We start from the raw sequence: 26781 nt of genomic DNA, 5'->3' as shown, positions 1-26781 counted from the left end.
CTGTTTCAGTCCAATAAACCTGAGGTTTTTCTTGTCTTCCAATTGGTGATTGGTTTGCCAGTGATGTGCCAGTGGTAATGATGCATCTTGTTTGCTCATGCCATAAAAATGTTCACGTATTCTGAACCTCAGTTCTCTCATGGTGCTTCTAATGGATATTAAACCACATATACAGGTGATTGCATAAACAATGTATTTACTGCGACAGTTAATAGTCTCAGTGACTTTGAAGGATGTTCCTCGCAAGTCCTTAAAGATTTGTGTTTTGGGATGTGCTAGTTTACACATGCCACATGATGCACATTTCCTAAATCCATTTGATGGATTTGGCAGCCAGGATTCCTGACCTGATGTTGGTACCTTAGGGAGTAAGGATGGGCTAAGAGATGTTCTCAAAGTGTTGGCCTTTTTGAAGATCAGTTGTGGTTTTTCATCTATGAACTGGTTAAGATGTTGATCCAGTTTTAGGAGATGCCAATTATTTTCCAATATTTTTCTGATTTCAAAGTTGTTGTGACAGAACGTTGTGATATATCTCACTTTGTCTTGTTCGTCGTTTTGTTTGAGGTGTTTAGGGGTTAGTGTCACACCCCTGTTCATTGTGTTGACTTTCTCGTAGGCTTGTTGGATGCATTTTTAATTAAAGCCCCTTTTGCTGAATCTTTGTTTGAGCAAATCACATTCTAGATTGATGTCAGTATTGTTTGTGCAGTTCCTCCTGGCTCTCACCAATTCTCCTGTTGGTACATTATTGATCACTGACTTTTGATGACAACTAGTTGCAAATAAGGTTGAATTAGCTTCTGTTTGTTTACTGAATGTTTTGGTTACAAGATGGTTGTCCCTCACGTAGATTGTAAGATCCGAAAAGTCTATACTTGTATTGCTTGATGGTCCTGTTAGGAAGATCCCTTGATCATTGTTGTTCAGTCGATCTTGGAATTGGGTCAGTTCTTGGTCATTTCCATTCCATATCAATAGAATATCATCAATGAATCTTGCCCAAATTACAATTTTGTCTTGTGCATCTTTGTCTGTGTACACATATTTATCTTCAAACATGCTCATAAAAAGATTAGCTAAGGCTGGTGCTTACTTAACACCCATTGCTACTCCCTGCTTTTGCCTGTAGTACTTGTTGTCAAACAAAAATATGTTGTGTTCCAAGGTAGTCGTCAGCATTTCCTTGATCATGGTGATGTAGTGGTAGTGTGAAGCTGTTTCCGAATTTGGCCATAGAAACCATAGATTATATATTTCGTGGGGAAACAGCTTAAAATATCCATTTGCATATCAGTCTTTGTCCCGCCCACAAGGACAAGGGCAGTCCAGCACCGAAATGCTATGGCAATTCCTCTCTGAACAAGAGTACCATCAGCCTTGTTGGGCATCATCAGTGAGGTGAAGCTGAGCCTCTCTAAGCACAGTGAGCAGGGAGTCCACGTCTGGTTGCCCCCAGGTAACCTAGGGTGACCAACCCCAAGTTCCTTTCAAAAATACAAAAAAAGGTGTATTTGAACATTTCACTGCAATTTGTTTACAGAGAACCCAATTTAATTTGTATGGCGTTTTAACCGCAAGACACCGAGAATTCAGGGAGAATTAAATCACATATGTACAATATACCAATCTGCAATACCAATACAAAATTCATCCTTAAAACAAACTTCAAGGAGTAAAATGTTGCCACTCTACATAACGTGCACTACAGAGGGAAAAACCAATACGCTCCCAAAATATTAACACATGGTTTAAATGTTGATGAGCCATTGACAAATGATCTTCACAAATTCATTTCCCAGGGGGATTTAAGCCGTGAACTAATGGCTACCCAGATTGAAACAAGTGATATGGAATTTAGGTAAGACCCTGCCTGGGCAATAATGTTGATCAACAAGTATCTATACAATACTGTGACTTAGAGACTTTGGAATTGCAAAACTGATGCTGTGTTTTTTGTCTTGTTTTATATTTTCCGACTTACTTATTTTTATTTTTATTTTTTGTTCTGTTCTGTTTATATTTTTCTCTCTCCACAACCTTACAACCTCCACCCCTTTCACCCCTCCTCAATGTCTGTGATTCTATAACTAACAACATTGATGTGTTCATTTATTATTATTACTTTTATTTGGTATCTACAAATGTTTTGGATTCAAACGTGCAATATGAAATGTAGTTTGTATGAGCCCTGATCTGATGTGTGTAAACACGAGTTATCCTAAAGGGCACCGATGGTTATTCTTTTTACACCAACCAGACTGTAAAAATACAAACAAGTTCACCTACATAAGTGTGGCTCAGGTTTTTTCTAGTGTGTGGCGAGTCAATTCACTGCATTCATCACACCATTGAGAGGGCAATGCCACATCTAAAGGGGGAAAAAAATTCCACCTTGAAAAGGGCAAAACAAAAACACATGCCACCATCCGGGCCAGGGGTATTGAAAAACAAGAAAAAAGTGTCCATGCTGAATCAAGGGGTAAAAAAAGGACCATACCGGCCATGTACTAAAAAAAAATAAAAAAGTCCATCCTGGACTTGGGAGGAGTGAAGTCCACCCTGGAGGTGGGAGGGGAGGGTATATGTCAATATCCACATGAGTAGAGGAAAAAAAAGAAGAAAAACCGCTTCATGGGCGCTTGGACCTCACAGCAACGGTGGACCAGGAGGCTAGTCTGTGCTGGGACCGCCCTCCTGCAGTTGATCTGCAGGTGGTTGTGGTGTCGGAGCCCTACCTCACAATGCCGAGTCCTGGTCTTCACTGGCCATGGGCAGCCGTGACGCGGTTGAATGCACCAGCACAGTAAGGGCGATGAGGTCTCCATGCATGTCCTCATGGATGACGGTATGCGCACTCACCCACGATGCATTGAGTTGCTCTGACAGTGTCTGCCTGAAAGCACCCATCTCATCATGGATCAGTGTCCTTGTGGCTGAGAGTTCTTCATGGATTCTAGTCCTCAAGGCCTGCATCTCATGCCTCAGGGCCTCTCTGTGTGCCTGAGTATCTGCATGCAAGGACCCCCTGCAGACACCTCAGATCAGCCTGTCAGCCCTTGATGTTGGCCACCAAGCACAGTCTGTGGGAGCGGCATGAGGACTGCATGACCTGCAGCTGTTACTTCGCCCGGGCTGCTGGTGGGGGGTCATGGTCTTGGCCATCTTATCCATGACCTTTGAAATGTTGTGCAACACAGTGCCATGTCGGATGGTGGCACGCAACATCTGCTGCTCCCACTCTGTCTCACCAGCCTGCAAACAACCACATCATGTGTGGGGCCCACGTTGGCCTGATGCAAGGGGACATGCCTGTTCCTGTGGTGTGCCTGTTATCGGCTGTAGGTCTGCAACCCTCCCTTGGACAGCAACCCCAGGACCTGATGCCAATTCATGGGAGAGTGGCCTTGCAGCCGTAACCACCGCAGACGGAGGGCACACCACTGACTGGCCTTGTGAAGACAGCTGCACAGGCTGCAGACTCATGGGCCACACCTGATCCGCCCCTTGGGGCACTCACCTTCACCTTCTTGGAGGAATATACATCTGGTTCAGCATCAAAGGCAGCTCAGTCCGAAGAGTCCGAAGAGTCGGCAGTACGACTGAGGATGATCTGCACCACCACTGGGTTCTCTAAGCGTATGACACCACATCCTCCACTGGCAGTCTGACGCACCACTAACTCTTCTTCCTCCTCTTCCTCTGGTGCATCCTCACCTGCACATGGACAGAGAAAGACATATTGAGCCATGTGCCATGAGACACAAATGCACGTGTGCATCAAAGTGCACTCAAACAACACATGGCAGGAAACACAGGCATCAGATATTGTGCATTCACACACTATGAGCTGTAAGCAAGAGAAGCATGGCATTTTCTGATAAGTGCTCCTCCGCCCCTCGCCCGTCCTGTCCATGCAGTCAGTGGACACACTGACGTACAAAAGCGGCATACAACCGCACAATGATTGGCCATGCAACTGTTATGTCACCACACATACCAGGGTAAAGTACTGTACATGTGACAGAGTGATGCTGAAGGACATCACATGGCATCAGTCAGCCACCCATAGCCACAGACACCACCACGGTCAACACGTGACACACAAATCAGATGTGGAACAGAGAAATGGAGACATTGAGGTCCTGGGTGAAGGTGGGGAAAGGGTGAATGCCACTGAGGAGGTTCAGCTGAAAGTGGGCCTTCTAGGCAAGGTCCGTGAAGTGAAGAGAGAAGGAGAGAGGATTCGAAGATGACAAGAAGGTCCATTGACCCACACGAGGGTGATGGGAGTGGGACCGTGGAGTGCGCCCAGAGTGTTGGAGGTAAAGAGGGAGCAGGGGTCACAATTAGTAGTGTCTCTGTGTCACTGGCATTGAGGCAGAGACTGGAAGCAGAACTCCATGGCTGCATAGCAGACAAGTAGTAATGTTTGAGAGCGTATGAGGGGGAGTCAGGTAGTGAGGCTTGTTTGAGAGCTGCGTGTCATCTGCATTACAGTGGCATGTCCCTGCCCTGTGTCTCCTGCTCCAACCATGCTGCAGGGGACGCTGTGTCTGTGCAAATGTCAAGCGCATAGAACATATCCTGAGACACAGGCCATGAAGGTCATGCAAGGTGCATGAGTGGCATGCCTGCGCATTAATCAATCCCCACAGCATTGCCTCCGGCAGGGGTGTCCTCGTCTGCAATGCAGTTCCTGTATACGCGCATCATCCCACAATGCTGGTTGAAAGGTTCATGGCCGTGCACTCGGACTCTGAACCATCACTGCCTCAGATACCTATCGCAGTACACATGTTGCAACAAAGCCATCATGCCACTTCTGGGGGTGCGATGTACCTGGCATTTTATTTATGAAGGATCAGCCTATCTGCACTTGCACTCTTTTAACTGTTTAGTTCAAAAGAAGAGACATGATTCAATTTTTGTAGTCTTGTTTAACAGATATGTTTATTGTGTCATCCTAAACACTTACTGTTGTTTTCAATTCTTGTATTAGGGTACACAGAGTATGCGTTAGCTGTTTGGTCTTGTTCTATGTGTTCTATCCCCAATTTCTGCAATAAAGTACATGAAAAATATGTTTGTGTGTTTGGCCTTATCCTTTGTGCTAGATCCCAACACGTGTTTCCCGTCTTTAGTTGGACGGTTCTTCGGGGGATGTGGTTCACTGTTATTTTCCTGTTGGGATTAGAAGTTTATACAGGTCTATCAGATTGCATTCAGACAATGCCCCTGTATGTGTTTGCACACTGTTTATTATTCTTACACTTTATACTCACTATTTGTCCTTATGCGGAGTCGCTCTCTGTCTTAGGGCATTATTGCCTGCATCTTGTCACATTTTCCTATTTCCAGTGATGCAGTGAGTTGCTCTCTCGTGTTATTACTATAGAAGATAATGATAGTGATAACTTATTTATTTATTTATTTATTTATTCGCATTTGTATAGCGCACTTGCAGCCCATGGACATCGAGGCGCTGTTACAAGTAAGTGTTGGATTCTTAATTCAGCAGATATGCATGAGACCAGAGGTCTTATGGATACAAAATTACAGGCATAGTTGCAGGTGAGGCATGATATTCATAATACAGTAACAGAATGCAGTCAGGTACGTTTCATACAAAGAGCTTGGTTTTAACAGCTTTGCGGAAGGCTTGGTGGGATTCAATCATTCTGATGTGAGGTGGCAGTGCGTTCCAGTGGGTGGCGGCCCGAGTGGGAAACTCGTTTCCCTACTTGTCATTATGGTTCATACATTTTTGTAGACTATGGATAGTGGCAGCCTTAGTTGTCATTCTGTGGTAGCCTTAATTCTTAATTCTAATTCGGTTGTTCTTTTCCTGTTATTGTAGTACATACATTCACATCAGGTTTTCTATCACTTTGTTGCATCCTAATACATATATTTTGCAGTGATTAATATGCTCCATTTTGTACTAGGTAAAATTACATCCTTAATTTCAGTTTGATTGCTCTTATCTTTACGTTTACATATAAATATGTTATCCAGCAGCTGGTGAATTATATGACTTGTGTTTGTTTTCTTACCTTAAATCGTTGCTGAAAGATCGTTTCGTCTGTGCTTTGCGGTGCGATTGCCGTGAGGACACTGACGCTAGGTTGTTGTTAACTAAGGCGGAATGAGGTGCGCTCGTGTGCGTCACGTGCCAGTGTCACATGATAAGACAACATTTTAGGATGGGTTTCCTTCCATTTTTCATTGCAATACCCTGTATGAGTATTTCATCGCCATTTTGGGTAGTATTACATTTTCAACAACGTGAGCTTGTCTGAAAACAAATGTGTGTACACTATTTTCTGTAATTTGCAAAACATTTGTCTGTAGAAATGCTATAGTGGCTGGAGGCTAGCTTGACATCTTCCCACAATGCTGGTTGAAAAGTTCATGGCCGTGCACGCTTAGACTATGAACCATGACTGCCTCAGATACCTATCACAGTACACATGTTGCAACAAAGCCATCATGCCACTTCTGGGTGTGCGATGTAGCTGGCATGTCTGACCTTATCAGACAGGTGACACGGGTGTGGGGAACTGTGCATGTATCCAGTTCACAGACAGGCCAATGTCTGGGCAACTGCCCAGCACAGTGATGGAAGTCGCAAGGCATGTGCCTGTCAAGTATGAACTGACGGACACATACAGGCCTTTGGCGCGAGACAGGTGCCTTAAGATGTAAGTCACTTGATATGTTTGGACAACTACCATGCACATGCATAGAATGGAATGCAGGTGCACTCATTGCCATTCATGATGTCCACGACCTACCATGTGGGGTGTCTTTGGCCTGGGATTTTCATGTTGCACGGATGCCAGCCTCTGCATGACAACCCACCATCATCTATTGTTCACCATGTAGTGAATGGCGTAACCTCTTACTACATCAAGTAGACTGTTCCCTTACTCATAGTGCCCAGGACAATAACTTGGTGTGCAGTGTGTGAGCATGGAGCAGGTGCTTGGACATGAAGGAAGTGTGGGGGCATCCAGGAGGGTGTCCAGGCTGCACCCCTGGGCCAAGGACAGGAGGATGAGCAGTGCACCATGGAGGGAGATGCCCAAACTCCTGTCCCTGCTCCATCTGATACAACTATGACCACCATTGTGGATGCCTCCACCCAGTCCGATCCCCCCTTTGGGGCCACAGAGATCACCCCTGAAATTTTGCATGCCCTGCTGGCTGGGATTGCAAGGCAGATGGGCTTGATTCGTGATGATGTGAGAGAGGTTTGTGCAGTCCTCTCGCATCATCACAAATCGCTATGCCTCTGCCTGGCCCAGCAGGCACATGCGCTGCTCTCGGGTGGTTTCCGTGTGCTGGCGCATTCAGCTGCCCCCTGAACACTGCCTCCTCTGTGCCCCAGTCGTCCTCCAGGGGGCTTTCCTTGCCAGTTTCCATCATGGCCTCCTCTACTCCAATCCTACCCATGCCGTCCAGTCTGGTGGTCAGCACATCCCTGCCTCAGGTGGAAGTCCTAGCAAGTACAGTAGAGGTGGTCGCTGTGTCTGCCCAGGCACCTACACTGGAACAGGCATCAGTGGGGTACCTGCCCCCCCCGTCGTGCAACATCCAGATGGCAGGGCTGCATGCGCAGGGTGCAGCAGTATAGGAGTGGCCAGAGGCAATCGTTGCAGGGCCCTACAACATCGGGAGGCAAGTGACACAGCAACGTTTGGACATCTGGCATGAGGAGCGCTGCCGCTTTAGACAATTGGTGTGCATCCAGATGGACTTAAAGATGCAGCTGATGGCGGAGAGGAAGTGGGATAGGATGGCATGGGTTGCTAGGGCCAGGGCAGAGGTGGTGGAGGGAAGGACACTGAGGCGGGTTGCCATATTGGAGGGGGCTTGCAAGGATGCGAGGGAGGAGGAGGGGAGGATGAGGGAGAGCCTGCAAGCCATGCAGGACAGAACGGAGGCCCGCCTCCAAGTGGAGGACGAGGAATGCGACTCTGGCCTGGATGACATCATGAGAAACTATTGAGCCTGCTGCCTATGTATATAGTTCATTGAGTGCTTTTTGATTTTGGGAATTTTGTTCATTTTTTCCCTTGGATGGTTCCCCCTTTCCACATGGTATTTTTTCATAGTGTAAATATTGTTAATACAGTTTCTCTTTCTTCATCACACAGTTGTTGTCTCTTTGTTTGTGTGCTGCATCTGCTTTACTTTGATTTTGGTATGCATTTGTTATGTGACTGTCACATGGATTGGGGGTCTAACTGTGGATGTGTAGCAAACACACATCAATGAACGGAGGATAGCACAGGGGCAATGCGCTGATCTTGGAAGCAAGTCCATGTAGAGCAACAGAGGTTCGAATCCCGGATCTGTGCTTAGAAACCGAGCTCAGGTATGGTATTAGAGGTGTTAAAAAAAATGATTACATAAATAAATAAAGATGCAGTTGGGTGGGGGGTGCCTCACAATGCATGGCACACCAACAACACATGTCAGCTACCAACCAATGGGTGCTCTCATGTCGTGCAACACATTTGCCACTGTAATGCTTCATCATCACACCTGAGTTTGTTTATATGTGGCTGTATGCATCATCCATATGCTTGGCTGGCACACTCTCAGACTTCCTTTGCATCACCCCAAAACATGGCTGTTCAACTTGTGTTAGTTACACAGGCTTTAAATGCTATGGTTTCCTACCTGAGTCCCTTTTGTTCATCGATTGTTGATTGCTAATATGCACTCACATTACATGTAACTCTGTCCTATCAGTGATGTCTTGGACTAGTGTCTTCCTAGGTCATTCACTTACGGCACTTTGTGGCAATTGTAATGGCTTCGGTCACATTGCATCACATCGCTTTACTGTGTCACATGCTGCTAGAGTCTGCTGTCCTGTTGCTGTGCCACTGGTTGTGATGAACCAGGGAATCCTTTAATGAGTTACAGGCATGGATTCTGCATCAGTTCCCCCAGTTGTTAAGTATATCAGTGGGTATGTGGCCAGTGTGCTTCATGTTGGAGGCAGGCCAGTGCAGTTGAGGTAAATTGTTGGTCAACACTGGACTGGTAGGGGGTTATGTGGCAGGGCCAGGCTGGGTTGGTGTTGGAGGTGGAGGGGGTTGGTGGGTGGTGACAGGACTTGAGGAGACTGCCTGGGCTAGTGGCGACAGTGAGGGGGGCTGACGGGTGGTGTCTTGACTTGAAAGGGCTGCCTGTGGTAGCGGTGGAGGTGAGGGGGCTGGTGGGTGTTGTCTTGACTTGAGGGGGCTGCTGTCAGGTCCTGTTCTGTCTTGTCCGCAGGTGCTGCTGAATCCCACAGACCCCCCAGGATGTATGGTCAACAACCGATTGAGGAAACAGCTGAAATCCAAACACTCCAGTGGAAAAGGGAAGTGGATAAAATAAGAAAGTCACAGACTGTCGGTCTTCACACTTGTGTATATCTGCAGAGGATGAGAAAAACAAACAATTACCACTCTCGAAAACCTTACCCACTTACTTTGCCCACCCCTGACCACAGTCAATACCTGTGCAATTCTCTGCAACTGCTAAGAGGAAATGTTTTCTCTAGCTGGCTTCAAAGTTGAAATAGAGTTTTAAATTGTGTTTCCCTCTGAAACCTCAGAAGTATTCTTTAAAATAAATTACTTTCAAAAACATTAACTTGAAGGTTGTACTATGCATGCAATCTGGATTCTCGAGTTAGTAACCTATAGCTTCTTTATTCATTTCTTATTATTGCAAGGTAGTGATTATTAGTATTAGCGTGCAGGAAGTTGAAGATCTCTCTTTATTTGTGCAAACACAGAGCAGATTTGTACCTGCAGAACACTTATCTCCTGCAGGCTCTTGATACTCCAATAGGACCTGTGTTCCCTTCTGTGCCTGCACGTGACTTTGTTTGAACTCACGGAAGCATAAAAAATAGAAAATCATTCTTCCCTGCTGAACGCCAATCTCCTCCAGGGTTCATCTCACTCTAAACCGGATACGCGTTCCCTTCTGGGCATGTGCGCAACTGAACTTGTATTTGCATGAACAAACAAATGAACACTTGTTTATTTAGTGACCTCTTGAGCATGTGCACTGTATAACATAGAATCATCAATTGCTTACTGATTGCTCGGCATCAAGTTCATTCAGCTAGCATGTGTAATTCACTTTAAAACTACCACGCTTCAGTCGCTACTCAGGAAATCATGCCCACTTTCAGAAACATGAGCCTTGGCTCTAGTTCGCGCATGGAGTTTACAGGAAGTCTTTACCTCAAGCTGCGCTTGAAACGCTCAGTAAGTCTCTTGCCTGAATGTGATTTAAAGCCAAAAAAAAGGGTTCAACAAAGTCTTTATCCCTACTAATTAAATACCTAAAGAACTTTCAAACTGTTTTTGCTGTACAAAAAAAATGTTTTCTTCAGATCAATATCGCCGTGCTCCAACCAAATAAACCGCTTGTCTTGTCCCACGCTGTCTTGAGTGTTGGTCACAATCATTTAAAAACAATGTTATGTTGTTATTTGCCATTTGTATAAGGCTTTATATATCATTGGTATAACCTCAAAGCGCTGGTAGGTTGCTCGCCCTCAGGGACTGTAGTCCAGGTCAGTTGAGAGAGTAAGGTGTCATAGGGTGCTTGGGTGCACCAATTATCTGCGTAGCCGATGCAATAGCCTTATGGTAGTTGCAGACTAGCATTAGGTCTGGTGGTATTTGATGTAAGTTGAATGTGTGCAGTCTGGAGGATGGAAACCAAGACTGTGTTCTGGCTGCATGAGGCCTGTGTAGGATGCTTGTGTGCAGTTAGGTTGGTTTTCGTGGGGTGTAGCTGTGTGCTATTAGAATGATGAGGTGCTCATGGAGTATTGTTTGTATGTGGGCTGCTAGCCAAAATTGATCGAGATGGGTAGCTGCGCTCTAATTGTGTGTTGGTGTAGAGTAGAGAGTAAGAATAGTGATAGGGGACGTGAGTGTTTAGGTGAGTTATGATCTAACAAGCTCGCTATTCCAGATTTCAAGCGCGCGTTTGCTTATTAATGAATTAATACGCGTATTCAGTGGCGTCATTGCTCGTGATCTCATTGAGCATTTGTCATCAGGTTGCAAGGTCTCAGTCACCTCAGATGGTCATCATCGGCATTACGGAAAGAGACAGGTTTTTAGGGCTTTGCGAAAGGTAATATAGTCTTGGGTGTGTCGAATATGTGGGGGAAGTGAAATCCACAGAGTTGGGGCCTAGATTGAGAAGGCAGATCCTCTGATCCTGACAGAGTTAGAGGTTGTAATCACTAGAAACAGGGAAGTGCTTGATTTTAGGATGCAAGATGAACAATGGGTTTTATCTTCTCTTGTTGGTATGTTGGGCCGGTCTTGTGCAGTGCGTGGTGAGTGATGCATAGGGTCTTGAAGGTGGCCCGTCGTCCGACTGCGAGCTAGTGCGGGTTCGGAGAGCGGGTGAGGTGTGGTCTCTGTGTACCAGGTTGAGGAGCAGTTTTGCGGCAACGTTTTGGGCTCTATGGAGTTTGTTGAGTTGGTATGCCGGTTCTCCAATTTATAAGGAGTTGGCATATTCCAGTCTCATCATAACAATAGACATAACTGCGGCAAGTCTGTTGGGGTAGGAGAGGTAGGGAAAAATGCGTCTGAGAAGTTTGAGGTGGTACTGACAGCATTTTGACACGTTATTGATCTGACGGGAGAGGGTTAGGCCTGAGTCCATAGTGCAGCTTAGGTTTTTGACTATATCGGAGGGTGGAGGTCTGCTGAGGGAAGGGGGCCATGGGAGTGGATGTTTTTTGTTTCCTGTTGCTGAGGAAGGAGGCAATCCATTTGAGAGCAGTGCCACGGATTCCTAGGGAGTGGAGGCAGTGAAGGAGGATTGAGTGGTTACCCGTGTCAAAGGCTGCAGAGAGATCGAGGAGAATCAGTGCTGTGCAGCCTTCAGAGTCTGCAGTGACCTTGAGATCATCCCCGATCGAGATCAGAGTGGTTTCTGTTGCATGTCGTGGTCTGAAGCCTGATTGTGCAGGGTCGAGGAGACTGTTCGATTCTACAAAGGAGTTGAGCTGGGAGTATGCAGGGGTAGAGTTTCGTGAGAAATCTTGTGTTGGAGATCAGCCTGTAATGTTTAGGGTCAAGGGGGTCAAGGGAGTCAACTAGTTCAATAACTTCACTTAATCAGGCCCCTTTTCCAGAGCTTACAGGAAATAGAACATCCCTGAACGAGGAAGGACAATGAAAGGCAGTTTGGAATGTAGTTAACAGTCTCTAGTTGCCTTTAACCACCAATCAGCAGTTGGGTTCTATTCTTACCAATCAGCTACCAGATTGTTTGCTGCCATGATGGCTTGGGAAGAACTCACTCTGTAAATTAATAATTATGGAAAGCCCAGATGAAACAAATTGATTTCTAAATAAAATCATACACAGTCTCAAGAAAACTCACATTTTAGATTTCTAGAATTATGCCACTTATTAGACCTGACAGCGGCCTGGGGAAGAGGCTGTGTGAGAGGGGCTGGTGGGTGGAGGCAGGACTTGAGGGGACTGCCTGAGGTAGTGGTACAGAGGAGGGGGGCTGGTGGACTGTGTCAGGACTTGACGGGGCTGCATGGGGTAGTGGCAGAGGTCAGGGGGGCTGGTGGGTGGTGTCAGGACTTGAGGGGGCTGCCAGGGGCAGTGGCAGAGGTGAGGGGGCTGGTGTGTGGTGCCAAGACTTGAGGGGGCTTCCTGGGGTAGTGGCGGAGGTGAGGGGGGCTGGCGGGTGGTGTCAGGACTTGAGTTGGCTGCATAGTGCAGAGGTGAGGCGGACTGGTGGGTGCTGGCTTGACTTATGGGGGCTGTCTGGCGTAGTGGTGGAGGTGAGGCGGTTGGTGGGTGGTGTCAGGACTTGGGTAGGCTGCCTGGGTTAGTGGCAGAGGTAAGGGTGGTTGGAGGGTGGTGTCTGGAGCTGAGGGGGCTGCCTGGGGTAGTGGCAGAGGTGAGGGGGTGGTGGGTGGTATCAGGACTTGAGGGTGCTGCCTGGGGTAGTGGTAAAGGTGAGGGGGGCTGGTGGGTGGTGTCTTGACTTGAGGGGGCTGCCTGTGGTAGTGGTGGAGGTGAGGGTGGCTGTGGGTGATGTCAGAACTTTCGGGTGATCCCTGGGGTAGTGGCAGAGGTCAGGGGGGCTGGTGGGTGGTTACAGGACTTTAGGGGGCTGCCTGGGGTAGTGGCAGAGGTGATGTGGGCTGGTGGGTGGTATCAGGCATTGAGGGGGCTGCCTGGGGTAGTGGCAGAGGTGAGGGGGGCTGGTGGGTGGTGTCAGGACTAGAGGGGGCTGCATGGGGTAGTGGTGGAGGTGAGGGGGGCTGTTGGGTGGTGTCAGGACTTGAGGGGCTGCCTGGAGTAGTGACAGAGGTGAGGGGGGCTGGTGGGTAGTTTCAGGACTTGGGGGGGCTGCCTGGGTAGTGGCTGAGGTGAGAGAGCTGGCGGGTGGTGTCAGGGCTTGAGGGGTTGTCTGGGGTAGTGGTAGAGGTGACGAGGCTGGTGGGTGGTATCTTGACCTGATGGGGCTGCATGGGGTAGTGGCAGAGGTGAGGGGAGCTAGTGGGTGGTGTCACGAGTTGAGGGGGCTGCCTGGAGTAGTGACAGAGGTGAGGGGGGCTGGTGGGTAGTTTCAGGACTTGGGGGGGCTGCCTGGGTAGTGGCCGAGATGAGAGAGCTGGCGGGTGGTGTCAGGGCTTGAGGGGTTGTCTGGGGTAGTGGTAGAATTGACGAGGCTGGTGGGTGGTGTCTTGACCTGATGGGGCTGCATGGGGTAGTGGCAGAGGTGAGGGGAGCTAGTGGGTGGTGTCAGGACTTGAGGGAGCTGCCTGGAGTAGTTACAGAGGTGAGGGGGTGGTGGGTGGTGTCAGGACTTGGGTAGGCTGCCTGGGTTAGTGGCAGAGGTGAGGGTGGCTGGTGGGTGGTGTCTTGAATTAAGGGGGCTGCCTGGGGTAGTGTTGGAGGTGAGGGGGGCTGGTGGGTGGTGTCAGGACTTGAGGGTGCTGCCTGGGGTAGTGTTGGAGGTGAGGGGGTGGTGCTTTAACTTGAGGGGACTGATTGGGGTAGTGGTGTAGGTGAAGGGGGCTGGTGGGTGGTGTCTTGTCTTGAGGGGGCTGCCTGGGGTGGTGGCAGAGGTGAGGGGGCTGGTGGGTGGCGTCAGGACTCGAGGCGGCTGCCTGGGGTAGTGGCGGAGGTGAAGGGGGCTTGTTGGTGGCATCTTGACTTGAGGGGGCTGCTTGGGGTAGTGGCAGAGGTGAGGTGGGCTTGTGGGTGGGTCAGGACTTGAGGGGGCTGCCTGGCATAGTGGCAGAGTTGAGGGGTGCTCGTGGGTGGTGTCTTGACTTGAGGGGCTGCCTGGGGTTGTGGCGGAGGTGAGGGGGGCTGGTGGGTGGTGTCTGGACCTGAGGGGGCTGCTGTACAGTTGGGGTATGTGTCAGCAGTTTGTGTGTGGTGGGAGTAATGGGGACGGTTCGCAGGGGTGCAGCTGTTACTTACTGGGACCTTGCGCAGAGCAGCTGTGGTGCAGCCATTATTTACGTGGGACCTGGCGCAGGGTAGCTCTGGTGAAGCCATTGCTTGCGTGGGACCTCGCTCGGAGAAGCTGGGGTGCAGCCGTTGCTTATGTGGGACCTCACGCAGACTAGCTGGGATGCAGCCGTTACTTAAGCAGGACCTCGCAGAGAGTAGGTGGGGTGCAGCCGTTATTTACGTGGGATCTCGTGCAGAGTAGCTGTGGTGCAGCCATTGCTTACATGGGACCTCGTGCAGAGTAGCTGGGGTGCAGCTGTCACTTACATGGGACCTCGTGCATTGCAGCTGTGGTGCAGCCATTATTTACGTGGGACCTGGCGCAGGGTAGCTCGGGTGAAGCCATTGCTTGCGTGGGACCTCGCTCAGAGTAGCTGGGGTGCAGCCGTTACTTAAGCAGGACCTTGCAGAGAGTAGGTGGGGTGCAGCCGTTATTTACGTGGGATCTCGTGCAGAGTAGCTGTGGTGCAGCCGTTGCTTACGTGGGACCTCGTGCAGAGTAGCTGGGGTGCAGTTGTCACTTACATGGGACCTCGTGCAGAGTAGCTGGGGTGCAGCCGTCACGTGGAACCTCGCGCAGAGTAGCTGGGGGGCAGCCGTTACTTAGATGGGCAGCGCACATTAGAAACTTTGCTAGTAGGGCCGCGCAAGGTCGATCTTGGCTTGCAGGCTTTGCGGGCTCAATGCACACACTCACATGAATCAGGGCCAGGCTTTTTCGCGTATGTTATCCCAAAAGGAGATCAGAAAGACAGTGTAGGATTTCTTTGGGGGTTGTGTTGCCCACTAATGATGGGCAGTGTAGTACAGCTAAAAAGAGTGGGGTTCATAGTTTGGTAATCAGGTTGTGATTCCGCCAGTGGGGAGCATTGCAGTGTAGTATTTATGTTGCTATGTGCCTGTCGGTGAGGTAGGTAGGCCGCTTGGTGATGGTTTCCGGTGGTAGTTGGAAGTTCTCCTTTAGGTTGCATGCTATCGAATCTTGAAGGTCCAAATAGTTATGACTAATTGAAAACCTCTCCTTCCATCACTGTTCAATGTTGCCAACTCGTCCAACGTGGCACTGGTGTGGCACCACTCGGCGCTCGAGCCTGCTGTGCCTAGCGACCCAAGCTATACCTCACTGATGATGCCCAGTGAGGCTGAAACAAGCCGGGGGGTGCTTGTTATATTTTATTTGCATTTTTTTATGTCATGTTGCAATGTATTTTTACGCATTGCATACTGTTACACTCTCAGGACGTCAGCACTCGCGTTTTCAACATCACGTACGGAATAGCTGTAAGTACACTTCCAAGCACACCTTTCTCTCACCAAATGCCACCCCGCTGCTTGCACTTAGTGGAACTACATTTGATGGTACTTATTCACACTGACATGGGGTTCCAAACATGCCAAAACTCATCCCATGTTTCCCAGTTTTTTTATTTCTATTTTGTAGTTTATTGCAAACATTTATCAATACATCATTCATTCATAAAACTTTCCTTGGGTCTTGCAATCCCACAATCACACTCCCCATCGCAAAATAACTTGTCCCTCCCTTATACTGCTCTCCCCCTCTACAATTTAAACATTTCTTTCAGAAAATGTGCCAGCAGAAAAATCCCTGACAATCTTCTGCACCCATTAGGAGATTGCAAAACGCCTGTGCCCCTTGTAGCATCGTCTCTTGTTTATCCAATCACCCAGGTGTCTAGTTCTGACTGCATCAAACCCTTGCACTACACTGTGACATGTTCCAGAGCTTCTACCCGAGTCTCAGACTGACAAAATCTAGAAGCCACATCGCTCGACTTGAGAAAGATCTTCATGATTTCCTTCGTCCGAGGCAGGTTGCGACTGAGTCGAAATCTAAGAAACTGTGACCGATACCACGGTGAGGCGAAAAGCTGCAAATATCTAGGTGTACAGCCATAGGCATTAACTTCTTCCCCGAGAGCCGAGTGCAATCGATGGGTATTCCTATCGTCCATTTCTTCCTGGGCTCTCTTACCCTTACAGGTCTTCTGGGAACAGCCTCTTGCCCGAATAACTCATGGTCGTGAGGACATACATAGTCAATGAGGAGGGATCATGGCAGTCATAGTCCACAACACCTGGAGTGTCACAGGTCACAGACGTCTGTCTTAACATTATATACAATTGGAGAGAGTAGTTTTCAGAATTGCCATAAACATATTACACATAAAAAAATACAAACATTAAAAGCACTGAAAGCACTGTTCAATCACACTGGACCAAAAAGAAGCAGCAAAAGAAGTGGAGGGGCAACAGAAGCCCCAATGAACAGTTCCAAGCATGCAGGCCAAAAAGAAGTGACTGTAAACAGCTGCACCTGACCCTCTAAGTAGGCACTATGTCACTAACCCTCTGAGTAGGCACTACGCCTGTGCACCCACACACCTCTCTTAAGTATACATTCTGTGCCCCTTTGGGGCACTGCCTAGCTGGTGCATGGATCTGTAACATGCAACTCTCAAGGTATTTCGGACTAAGTCTCCCATGATCCCTCACCATTGAGGAGGCTTGCTAGGGCTAGTACGATTTGTAGTCCAAAACATCTGGAGAGCTAAAGGTTGCATACTCCTGGCCTAGGGGTATGGAGACAGGAGGTTCAGTGCCCAGAGAGATGACTGCTACTGAGAAATATTTACTGCTCGCCTACAAACAGATATGGACAAATGGCCTGGAGGACTATGCACCACCCTTGCAAACGATATGATCTGATATATGTTAATTATAACACACTGAATACCCAGAGGTTTTTAAGCGTGGACTCTGAGTCGTCTTGCTTCCAAGGCCAGCAAGTTGCCCCTGAGCTACCCTCCAAGGATACCAAGCTCTTCACTGTGATTCTCAAGTCCTTCTAGAAATAGGGGTAATGTTGACTCATCCTGGTGCTTTTTTGAGTTTGTGGTAAATCGAAGGTTTATTAGCTGGGAGAGTTTTTCATGTTCCCTGTTCTTTGCGTTCCCTGTTATTTCTGCCAGGACCCTTAAGTGAACAATAACAAATTCTCAGGGTAGCTAAAAGTCTGTGTTCCCCATTGAAATAATAATAAGTACACCCCACATACGTCCTCAAGACCACTTAGAACAGCTCAAGCGAACAATATGTCCATACCGAGATTCAAACTCCATAACTCGGGAGGAGCTAGCTTCCCTGTACAGGCCTCAAAGCTATGGAACACACTCCCCGCTCCCCTCAGATCAGAACCCTCCTTCCACTTATTCAAGCGTAACACTAAGCGCTGGCTTCAGGACTTGGATACAATGACAGCTTAACTTCCCGGATCGTAGACTTGCTGCCTGCCCTGCTGTATCGATTGTAAATACAATACTATATTGTTTAACTGTATCATCCATTGTCTACTGTATGTAACTGCAACATGTATGTAACTGTAACACTGCTGTACCTCCTTATCTGTATGTAACTGTAACATTCTGCAACCTGATTTAAACTGACGCGCCCGTATGCCCCAGGGCCTGGCTGCGCTTTATAAATAAACAAAATACAAATACATCTACCTTTGCACTGATTCTGAGGGAAAGTGCCTTGATAAAGAACAGCAAAGGGGCAGCCAGTTGCATCAACTAGCACAAAGCATGTATGACCTTTTTACTGAATTCACAATACACGTGGACCATGTGGCATTTCATCTAGGTGAGAAAAATCAATATCAGTCATTAGAAGATTGTATTATGCTTTACATTTTTAAATGAAAAATCTGGCAGAAAAAAAGAAAGCTACACATGAAAAGAACACCATCAAAAGAACACCATATCATCACACCATAAGGCAAAGTGAAGGGGTTGACTTGATTAGGGCAGCTAGGAAAAAGGAAGTTTCTGTATTTGTCCTTGAAAGCATTGTGATGTCAGAGGTCACTGTCCACACCATTCTGCTGCCATTGGCTCACCTAATAGCAGGCAACACATAGGGCCTTTGTGATGCACTCTGCTTGCCCAGGCTGTGCAGGGGGCTGGACTCAGAAGGACCTCACATGATCTAAGAGGGCTCCCAGCCCGACCACCCTTCACCACCAAGGCCCATGAACATCGCAGGTGGGATTGCAAGCGTTGGAGCATCAACAAAAACATCAGGAACATGAACGTCAAGTTCATACGAGGCTTTTACGGAGAGAAGAACGCAGAGGGCCATGAAGCAACCATGCGGCCAAACTCGCCAAGCTCAAAGGAACCGCCCGAAAGTGACATCTGGGCAAACCAAACTTCAATGCCAGGAGATAAGTTTTATATCCTCCTCAAGGCAATCAGATGCAATCGAGAAAAGATTGGGGCACAATTTGAAGGACTTAAGAATCAGTTTATTGGATTAAAAAACAGACTAGAAAGCGAGGAGAAAAAAACCGATCAAATTGAGAGTAGGGAGTTACAGGCAGCCTGTGAGATGGACTCCCTGAGAGAAGATGTCAATTTCCTCCTAGCGAAGGCAGCAGCTTTAGGGGAGGGGCGATACTGCCGACTGGAGGAGGGTGACCGGGTCTCAGACTTTATCCACCGGCTATTTCAACAGTGCTTAAATCAAGATGGTTTGGAAAATGAGGGGAAAGCACCTGGGAAAACCATCCATGCTTTTATAGGCAAGGCAGAAGACCTGGGAAATGGAAGCTGCAATTATAACCTGGAGATTGGTGGCCTTCCAGAAGGGGAGGAGGGGGACAATATCTCGTCCTTTGTGCAGGCCCTATTCCAACACTGTCTGGATTATAAGCAAGATGAGAAGGACGTGGAGCAGGGACAGGACCAGAAGAAAGAGCCAAGGTAATTATTGTGAGCATTAAAACAAAAATCCCAGTGCATTTGAACATCGTAGCCATTTTATATTATTCTTATGTATGTGTTTGTACATGTAGAGCTATAACAAAATGTGCAAAAAATCCATTTGTTGAAATTTGAAGCAATAGATGTGAATTCAGTGAGAATTTATAATCTGAGAACCATTCACCTAATGCATGAATCAGAAAGTGACACTGTGTTTCATCTGGTTGAAACAAGTTAGAATATTGATATATTGATTATTTTGCTCCTACACTCCCAATCTGTTGCGCTTTCCCTCCAAATTGTGTCATCCGAATAGTCAGTATCTAAAGACTCAATTTCACCTTGTTGTAACAAAACTGTAGTTTTACAAGTCCCCATATTAAAGACTTACAGGTCCACTCGCAGTCTCATTACTAGTTTAGTTCTGTCAAACTCGTTTACTCTTACCCTAAATAGAGGTAAATCCTCGGCATGGCAAGTTTGTGATATTCCGTTATGGTGTCCTATAGGACTGTGTCCGGGCTCGGTTTAATGACTGTTGGTGGTAATTCTGGTGCTAATCGTGCCTTCATTTTTCTAGTCTTAATACCCCCAGCTAAGTGCTGAAGGTATTAACTATTACAACCCTGCCACCAAAGTTAGAACATGGTGGGAGCTGTGAAAATGGTGGTAAACCTGTTAGCGCTATTTTTAGCGCTCCCACCATAATTGCACACAAGCCAACCTAGGCGATTCCGCTCCTTTCCATCATGGTGTCCATAATGTGGCTGAACTGCCGCGTGCTGCGGTTTGACCTTCTTCGAGTCAGAAAATGAGCCTCCATGTCCACGCGTTCCAATGCCCAATTCCTGTGATTTTTAAACAGTGTTTTTCATTTGTATGGTTTTAAAAAGTCATGCACCCTAATCCTACCACTAATGTCACTATGTGCCGCAAAGCTCCTAATCCAGTTCCGCGGGGTATTCTGGGTCTCAGCGAGCACCTTGATAGCAAGAAAGCCTGCACTTAATTTCAATATTGAGACTCTGTTGGGACTGTGTGTCCGCGGTTAAAGATGTATGGAAAATTAAAAACGGGCTAACGAGTTACGAAACAATATTGTGGATACACACAAAATCTCTTCTGTATCTTTTGAAGCATAAGTAACATGTAAAAGAGTTGTTTCCTAAATAACTAAAGAAGTTGCTTAACAGAAGAGGTCACGTTTTCGATCCATTAAAATATACCTTGTATTAAAGGGATACAAATCTATAATATCGTGTTAAATCCTATATGTTACGTTATGTTATGTTACTTGGCATTTATATAGCGCCTTATGTATCATTAGTATGACCTCAAAGCTCTGATAGGTTGAACCCCCTCGGGAACTGCAGTTCAAGTCAGTAGAGAGAGAGAGTGTCGTATGGTGCGTGGGCGCACCGGATATGTGCGCAACTGGTGTGTATATGTATACATAAATAATTCTGTACTGATCCCTGTGTATTGGCCAGTCATGGCATCTTTCCCCTGACACACAGCTTCCTCCTTTTCCAAAATTCTCTTAGGGATGTCTGAAACAGGAAGTCAAAAGGCCATGTCGCAGCCATTTTATCTGCACAGTCAAACCTTGCAACTGTCCAAATTACTACATATGTTTCACAATTACAAAACCTTTAATATTACGGTAAGTCTTGTGAAAAATGAAACGAGGACCAGGCCCAGGGTTCATTATATACTTAGTGATTCAAATATGCAACACAATCACAGACATATTTTTCAAATATAAGGATATGTGGTCGTTTTTATGTTCTCACAATGTTCTTTGATTTTATGCAAAGCAGCCAGGGAAACTCATTGGTGCCATTTGCCCCCTTTTGCCTGTTTCGGTGGTTACTTCGAAAGTGTACAATAATAGCGTACCTGATTGTCCATGTTGAAAAGATATCAGTAAGTGTGTTTTTACTATTACTCTAGATTATGATAATGTGCTTTGCACAGTAAGACAAAAGTAACAATCTTATGATGAGTACAACATTTACTGTAGGTAAGCACCCGAAATCAACAATATAAAATGTACAATGTTAGTACAATACAACCATTAAAAATGTTCCATTTGCTAAATTGCTTCTTTTGCAACAACAACAAAAACACACAAAAAAACCGCACCAGCCTCCCCCTCAAGATATCAGTGCTTTTCTCTGGTCATGCTGTCAGTGTCTGTTGGGGTGGATCAGGCAAATGAGGACCTGACAGCGCAACTCTCACCCTCAGAGAGAGAGGCACACACACAAACATATAGTGAGACAAAGAGAGAAATAGAGAGCAGAGAGAGAAAGTGAAGAGAACAGAAAGAGAGAAAGAGAGAGAGAGAGAAAGAGAGAGACAGAGAGAGAGGAGAGAGAAGAGATAGAGAGGAGAGAGAGAGAGAGGGAGAGAGAGAGAGAGAGAGAAAGAGAGAGAGAGAGACAGAGAGGAGAGAGACGAGATAGAGAGGAGAGAGAGAGAGAGAGAGAGAGGGAGAGAGAGAGAGAGAGAGAGAGAAGAGACTCTTGTTTGCACCATGCAGGTCAGAATTTGTCATGCCTTTGACATGGTTTAAAAGGTTAATATACCCCATGCAGTGCTATGTGCGTGTAGTACAGGGAACATATTGCTCCTGCAAAACAATTGAAGGTGAAGAAGCCCAAAGTCCATCATTCATCAAATAATTCAATAGGGAGAAAGTCAGCGATGGTATGGGTATGGTTTATTCCCATACTGTGAGCCGAAATGAGAGGGGTAACCAGCATAGTACCCCCCAAATAAATATGGTCCTCTGAGCATTGAAACCGCTGGGTTTTTGTAAAGTTTTACACGAAATTAACCTCATACAGAAAAGTCAGCGAGATGAATTTATAGTCTGTTACATGTACAATGGACTTCCTAACAGAACCTCCTGGGGGCATGGAGTTACAGTACCGTCAATGCGCGCTGCAATCCTGCTTGGCCCAGTGGAGTATTCCATGGCACTTAATGGCACGAGCACTGCAGTGGCAGCGTACATAAGGTTAGCATTCGGGTTCTAAGGCAGCTAAACCTGTCTTCAGGATCTCATGGGAGCTGTGTATGTAGACACGCCTGTGCCTCGGCCTGTGGATTACCTTATCCCTGTACAGCCTCGTAGGCACTTTGGCGCTTGCCAACCAATCGGCATTCATTCCACATCACCGCGTAATATGGCTGGGCTTCTGCGTCATTGCCACAGTGATGGCAGTTCTGCAAGTCTTATTCAAACATTACAATTAGGTACGGATCGGCATTCAACGTCTTCCTGTTCCTTTTCTGCACTCTCTTCCCGCAATAGTCACTCTATGGCCAGTTTTTACCATCTCCATCCATTGGACCTGTGGGGGTTCTGTAGGCCAGAGAGTCCAATCCACACCCAAACCAGTCCGTACATCTCGCTTTAGATTTGGCATGCTCAGAACATTACGATATACCCGTCCTGGAGCTTGCACTACACAGACATCTCCATGGACCATAACGTCCCAGACAGAGTCTGCCTAGATTCCCCTAGTTACCTTGTATATGGCGGCCGATATTCCCTGGACGGGCCTGTATCTGCTAAGTGAGCACACTCCTTCCGTGACATTGCACTCCGTGCTCATGTCCCTGGCCACAGCTGGGCTGGCACTCCTGCATCTACCTTCAATGCCTCTGGACGCAATTGACGTCATCTCAAATGGACCTTAGCTTATCATTCAGATAGTCGTGCATCCTCTGGCAGACAATGTCCTACTCCATCTGCTTTCCTGCAGCTGAAAACAAGACTCATCAAAACCTTTTGCGTGATTCTTGTCCTGTATTCTATTATCTTCAATACGTTTAAACTCACATCTTTCTCTGCAAACAGGGAACCAGTCACTCAACCTAGTATCTTCGTTAACTCGCCCAGTTTTTCTCAATTTTCATTTTCCCTAAACCTTTCTGAGTTGAGGATATTCCAAACCCGGCCTTCAAGACTACTTTGATTCCATCATTTGATTGGAAGCATGTCGTTCTGCTAGGGCAGCCTGATTGCTGTAAATATTTGAGCAATAAGGAAAGTACGAAGTCACTTGGAAATTTAGGAAAGTCAAAACGGAATGCATTGTAGCCAAAGTGACATTCAAAATTGTCCACATTTCCGTACCCGTACATTGTGCACCTCCCAATACCAAAGCAGTTGTGGGTGCACTTTTGTTTCTTCAATATAGCATTTTGGGTTTAGAGACGCAGAACATTATTTCCTGTAAAACCATACATATTAGGACCTACATATTAGGGCCTCCTTAAAGGGCACCTTATGCTGATAGTCTACGCGTTTTTCTTGCAAACAATATCTCTCAAGGAAAAACTGAGAATACTCCTCTGTAATGAAATTATACCACTGGCTTACATTTTCTACTGCTCGGCCTTCTTGAACAGATGAACAGAATATCCTCTCTACCCATCAGGCCAAGCCAACTCCAGCACTGCCACCTACCTTCTCGGTCATCCGACCCATGAAGCATGTGTCAGTTGAGGCTTTCGCCAACACTTTCTCTCCCCCTCCGCCTCCACTGGCTGACTCACATCCTAACAAAGCCCTTTCCATGCTCCACTTTTCCATTTCTCATATTATTGATGTTCTTGCCCCTGTCATGAGGATCCGCTTGAAGCCCAAAGCCAAGTGCAACTCCTGGTATGACTCTGACCTCGTCACCCTTAAACGCAAGTCCAGGGTGGCTTCTGGTACATCCACTGACAAACTGGCCTGCTGTCTGTTCCAAAGGCAATACCGGCTCTCTGTCCGCACCAAGGAGAGAGCCCACATCCAAGCCTGCGTCTCTGCGGCATCTAACAAATCGGCCTAACTCTTAAAAATCTGCAAGGAGCTGACCAATCCTGCTGCAGTCTCTACCTCTCCTGTCCCCTCTTAAGCCCTCTGCACGGCCCTGGCTTCTCATTTCATCTCTAAAACCCAGGACATCCGGTCCACCCTCTAGACCTCTTCTCCTCCTCCCTCTATTCTCTCCTCTACCTCCAGCCCCTGTGTGGCACCTCTGCCCCATATTTCTGTTCCTTTCCTCAGTTCTCCCCTGACAGGTCCCTAGACATGTCCGATCTATGAAAGTCTCACCAAAACAGGTTCTTCCCTGTTCATCCAAAACCATTAAGGACCACATTGACACCCTGGCTCCTGCTCTGGCTGTCTTCTGCAATCACTCCTCCGCCACTGGAGTCTTCCCTTCCCCAATGAAGCACTCCCTTGTACACCCTCTTCTCAAGAAACCCTCAGCCAACCTCTCCTGCCCGGCTAACTATCACCCACTCTCCATCACTCCTTTCCTGGGCAAACTCCTGGAAAAGCTGCCCATCTCCCAGCTTAATCTTCACACTGAATCTGTTGGTTGTCTCCATGACCATCAGTCTGGCTTCAGAGCAGCCAGAAGCACGGAAACTGCTCTCCTGAACATCCGTGAAGACCTGCTCTCTAACCTAGATTCCAATCTCCACTCTGTCCTCATCTTACTCAATCCCTCTTCTGCCTTTGACACGGTCAACATGTCATCCTGCTCAATCGTCTCTGTGATGACCTGGGTATCACTGATCAGGCCCTTGCTTGGCTGACCTCTTTCCTCTCTGATCCACCCTCCCAGGTCCAACTTGGGTCCTTCCTTTCCTCTATCTCACTCTCTACCTGTGGTGTTCCCCAGGGGTCTAACCTCTCTACCTGGCTGTTCAACCAATACCTGGCACCTCTTGCCCACCACATTGCCGCTCTCTGCTCCAACTTTCAGTGCTCTGCAGATGACACTGAGCTCGTTTTCAGGCTCTCCTCTGCCACCTCTTCTCCTTCTCTCATCTCTGACTGTCTGTCTGCTATCCAGAATTGTTGTGCCGACAACGATCTCTGCCTTAATGCCACTAAGACGGTAATTCTCCTCATTGGCACACCTGCACCTTCCTTTCCTGTCACTCTCTGGCTGGTCTCCCTTGGCCTTCTTCCTGCTCCCACCTGTGAGGCTAAGAACGTCTGGGTCATCTTTGACTCCACACTCTCCTTTTCTCCTCACATCTCTGACGTCTCTAAGAAGTCAAACTACCAATGCACCTCCTCAGAAGTATTCTTACTTTCCTCTCCTTCCCCCAGAAGCTTACTGTCTCCAGAGCTCTGGTTCTCTCTAGCCTGGACTACTGCAACAGCCTCTTTCTAAATCTGTCTGCTTCTACTCTCTGCCCTCTGCAACTCATCCGGAACAGGACTGCAAGACTTGTCCTTGGCCTCAAGCCCAGGGATCATATCTCTCCAGCCCTGAAATCTCTGCATTGGCTCTGAGTGGCTGCAAGGATTAAGTAAGTTCAGGACCCTCTGCATTGTCCACAAGGCCTTCCTGCTCAAGCTCTTCGCTCCTCCACCTCCAACTCCCTCAGGGTTCTGTCGCTTCCCCAAGCAACGAGTTGGTGGTAGATCTCTTTCTTCGGCTCGAGCCTCCCTCTGGAACAGCCTTCCTGCCTCTCTGAAACTTGAGGAGAACCTTCTCCAGTTCCGGAAGCACCTCAAGACCTTCATCTTTGCTTTGACTTCTCTCTTCCTCTCCCCTGCTGATTTCCCGTCTGATACTGCACTGGTCACCTGGCTACCCTCTGATTTGGGGACCAGGTCCCTGCCCACCCAGTTGCACACCCCCACTGCCTCCCGGCAACCCTTGCACTTGTGTCTGTATATGTAACCCTTAGCCATCCACTGTATGATCCCACTGTGCACTTGCCCGTGTATGTCCTCAAATACACATATTTAGCACAATACTCTGTTAGATTAGTTTTCCGGGTTGGTCTTGGCACTTCAACATTTTCAATTTTCATCACTGTGTAATGCGATGAGTCATTAATGATTCCCCCCAAAATCACGACCTGGAACCTTCCTTGTGTGGCCAGGGAAAGGCAGACGCTTCCTGATCCCGACCCTGGGGGTGGTGTTCTGTAGGAGGATCACATGGGGGAGGAAACAGGTCAGAAAGAGGAGGAGACACCACTGTTTAACTTTCCTCAAAACCCTAGTCTTTTAATGGCTTATTTCAAAGTTGAAAGAGGTTGTTTTTCTTACTTTGTTGCCAAGGACTTCAAGTCCCACAATTACCTTCCTTAGTACGGGGACGAGGAAGAGGGATGCAGAGAAGCACCACTATGTAAAAAGCCCGCTCAGGTGCAGGACAGAGAGAGAGAAGCAGAGCAGTGGAAGAGGAAGAAACAGCACGTGCAGTGGTTGGCAGCTGAGTGGGAAGCCTGAGGCGAGAGAAGACACCAGGACTGCAGAGTTGCCAGAAGCCGTGGCGGGTCCCGAGAGAGTTTCTGCCTGGGACCGTCCCTATTGCAGAGGCTGTGCAGCGGGAAGCGTACAGAAGAGAGGCCTACCCGATAATATTTAATTGTGCAGAGTTCGCACAACGGGAAGCAGCAGCAGCGAGGGAAGT

The 26781-nt window shown here is 47.5% G+C and overlaps 1 protein-coding gene across 2 annotated transcripts in view; it reads left to right on the top strand.

Moving 5' to 3' along the window:
* The first annotated feature begins 18498 nt into the window (after positions 1 to 18498).
* Positions 18499 to 26781, top strand: part of CTSE (cathepsin E) — a 287701-nt gene continuing 279418 nt past the window's right edge. Inside the window, exon 1 of one of the 2 annotated variants that reach the window (XM_069632601.1) lies at positions 18499 to 19327. In XM_069632601.1, coding sequence (XP_069488702.1) covers positions 18651 to 19327 — 677 coding nt within the window. In that variant the 5' untranslated portion in view covers positions 18499 to 18650. The remainder of the gene's footprint in view (positions 19328 to 26781) is intronic. The other variant, XM_069632602.1, reaches the window with a different exon arrangement.

Source organism: Ambystoma mexicanum, chromosome 13 (genome assembly GCF_040938575.1).
Source record: "Ambystoma mexicanum isolate Mex_15411 chromosome 13, UKY_AmexF1_1, whole genome shotgun sequence".
Taxonomy (NCBI): Eukaryota; Metazoa; Chordata; class Amphibia; order Caudata; family Ambystomatidae; genus Ambystoma; species Ambystoma mexicanum.
This window is presented reverse-complemented; position numbering and strand designations above follow the sequence as displayed.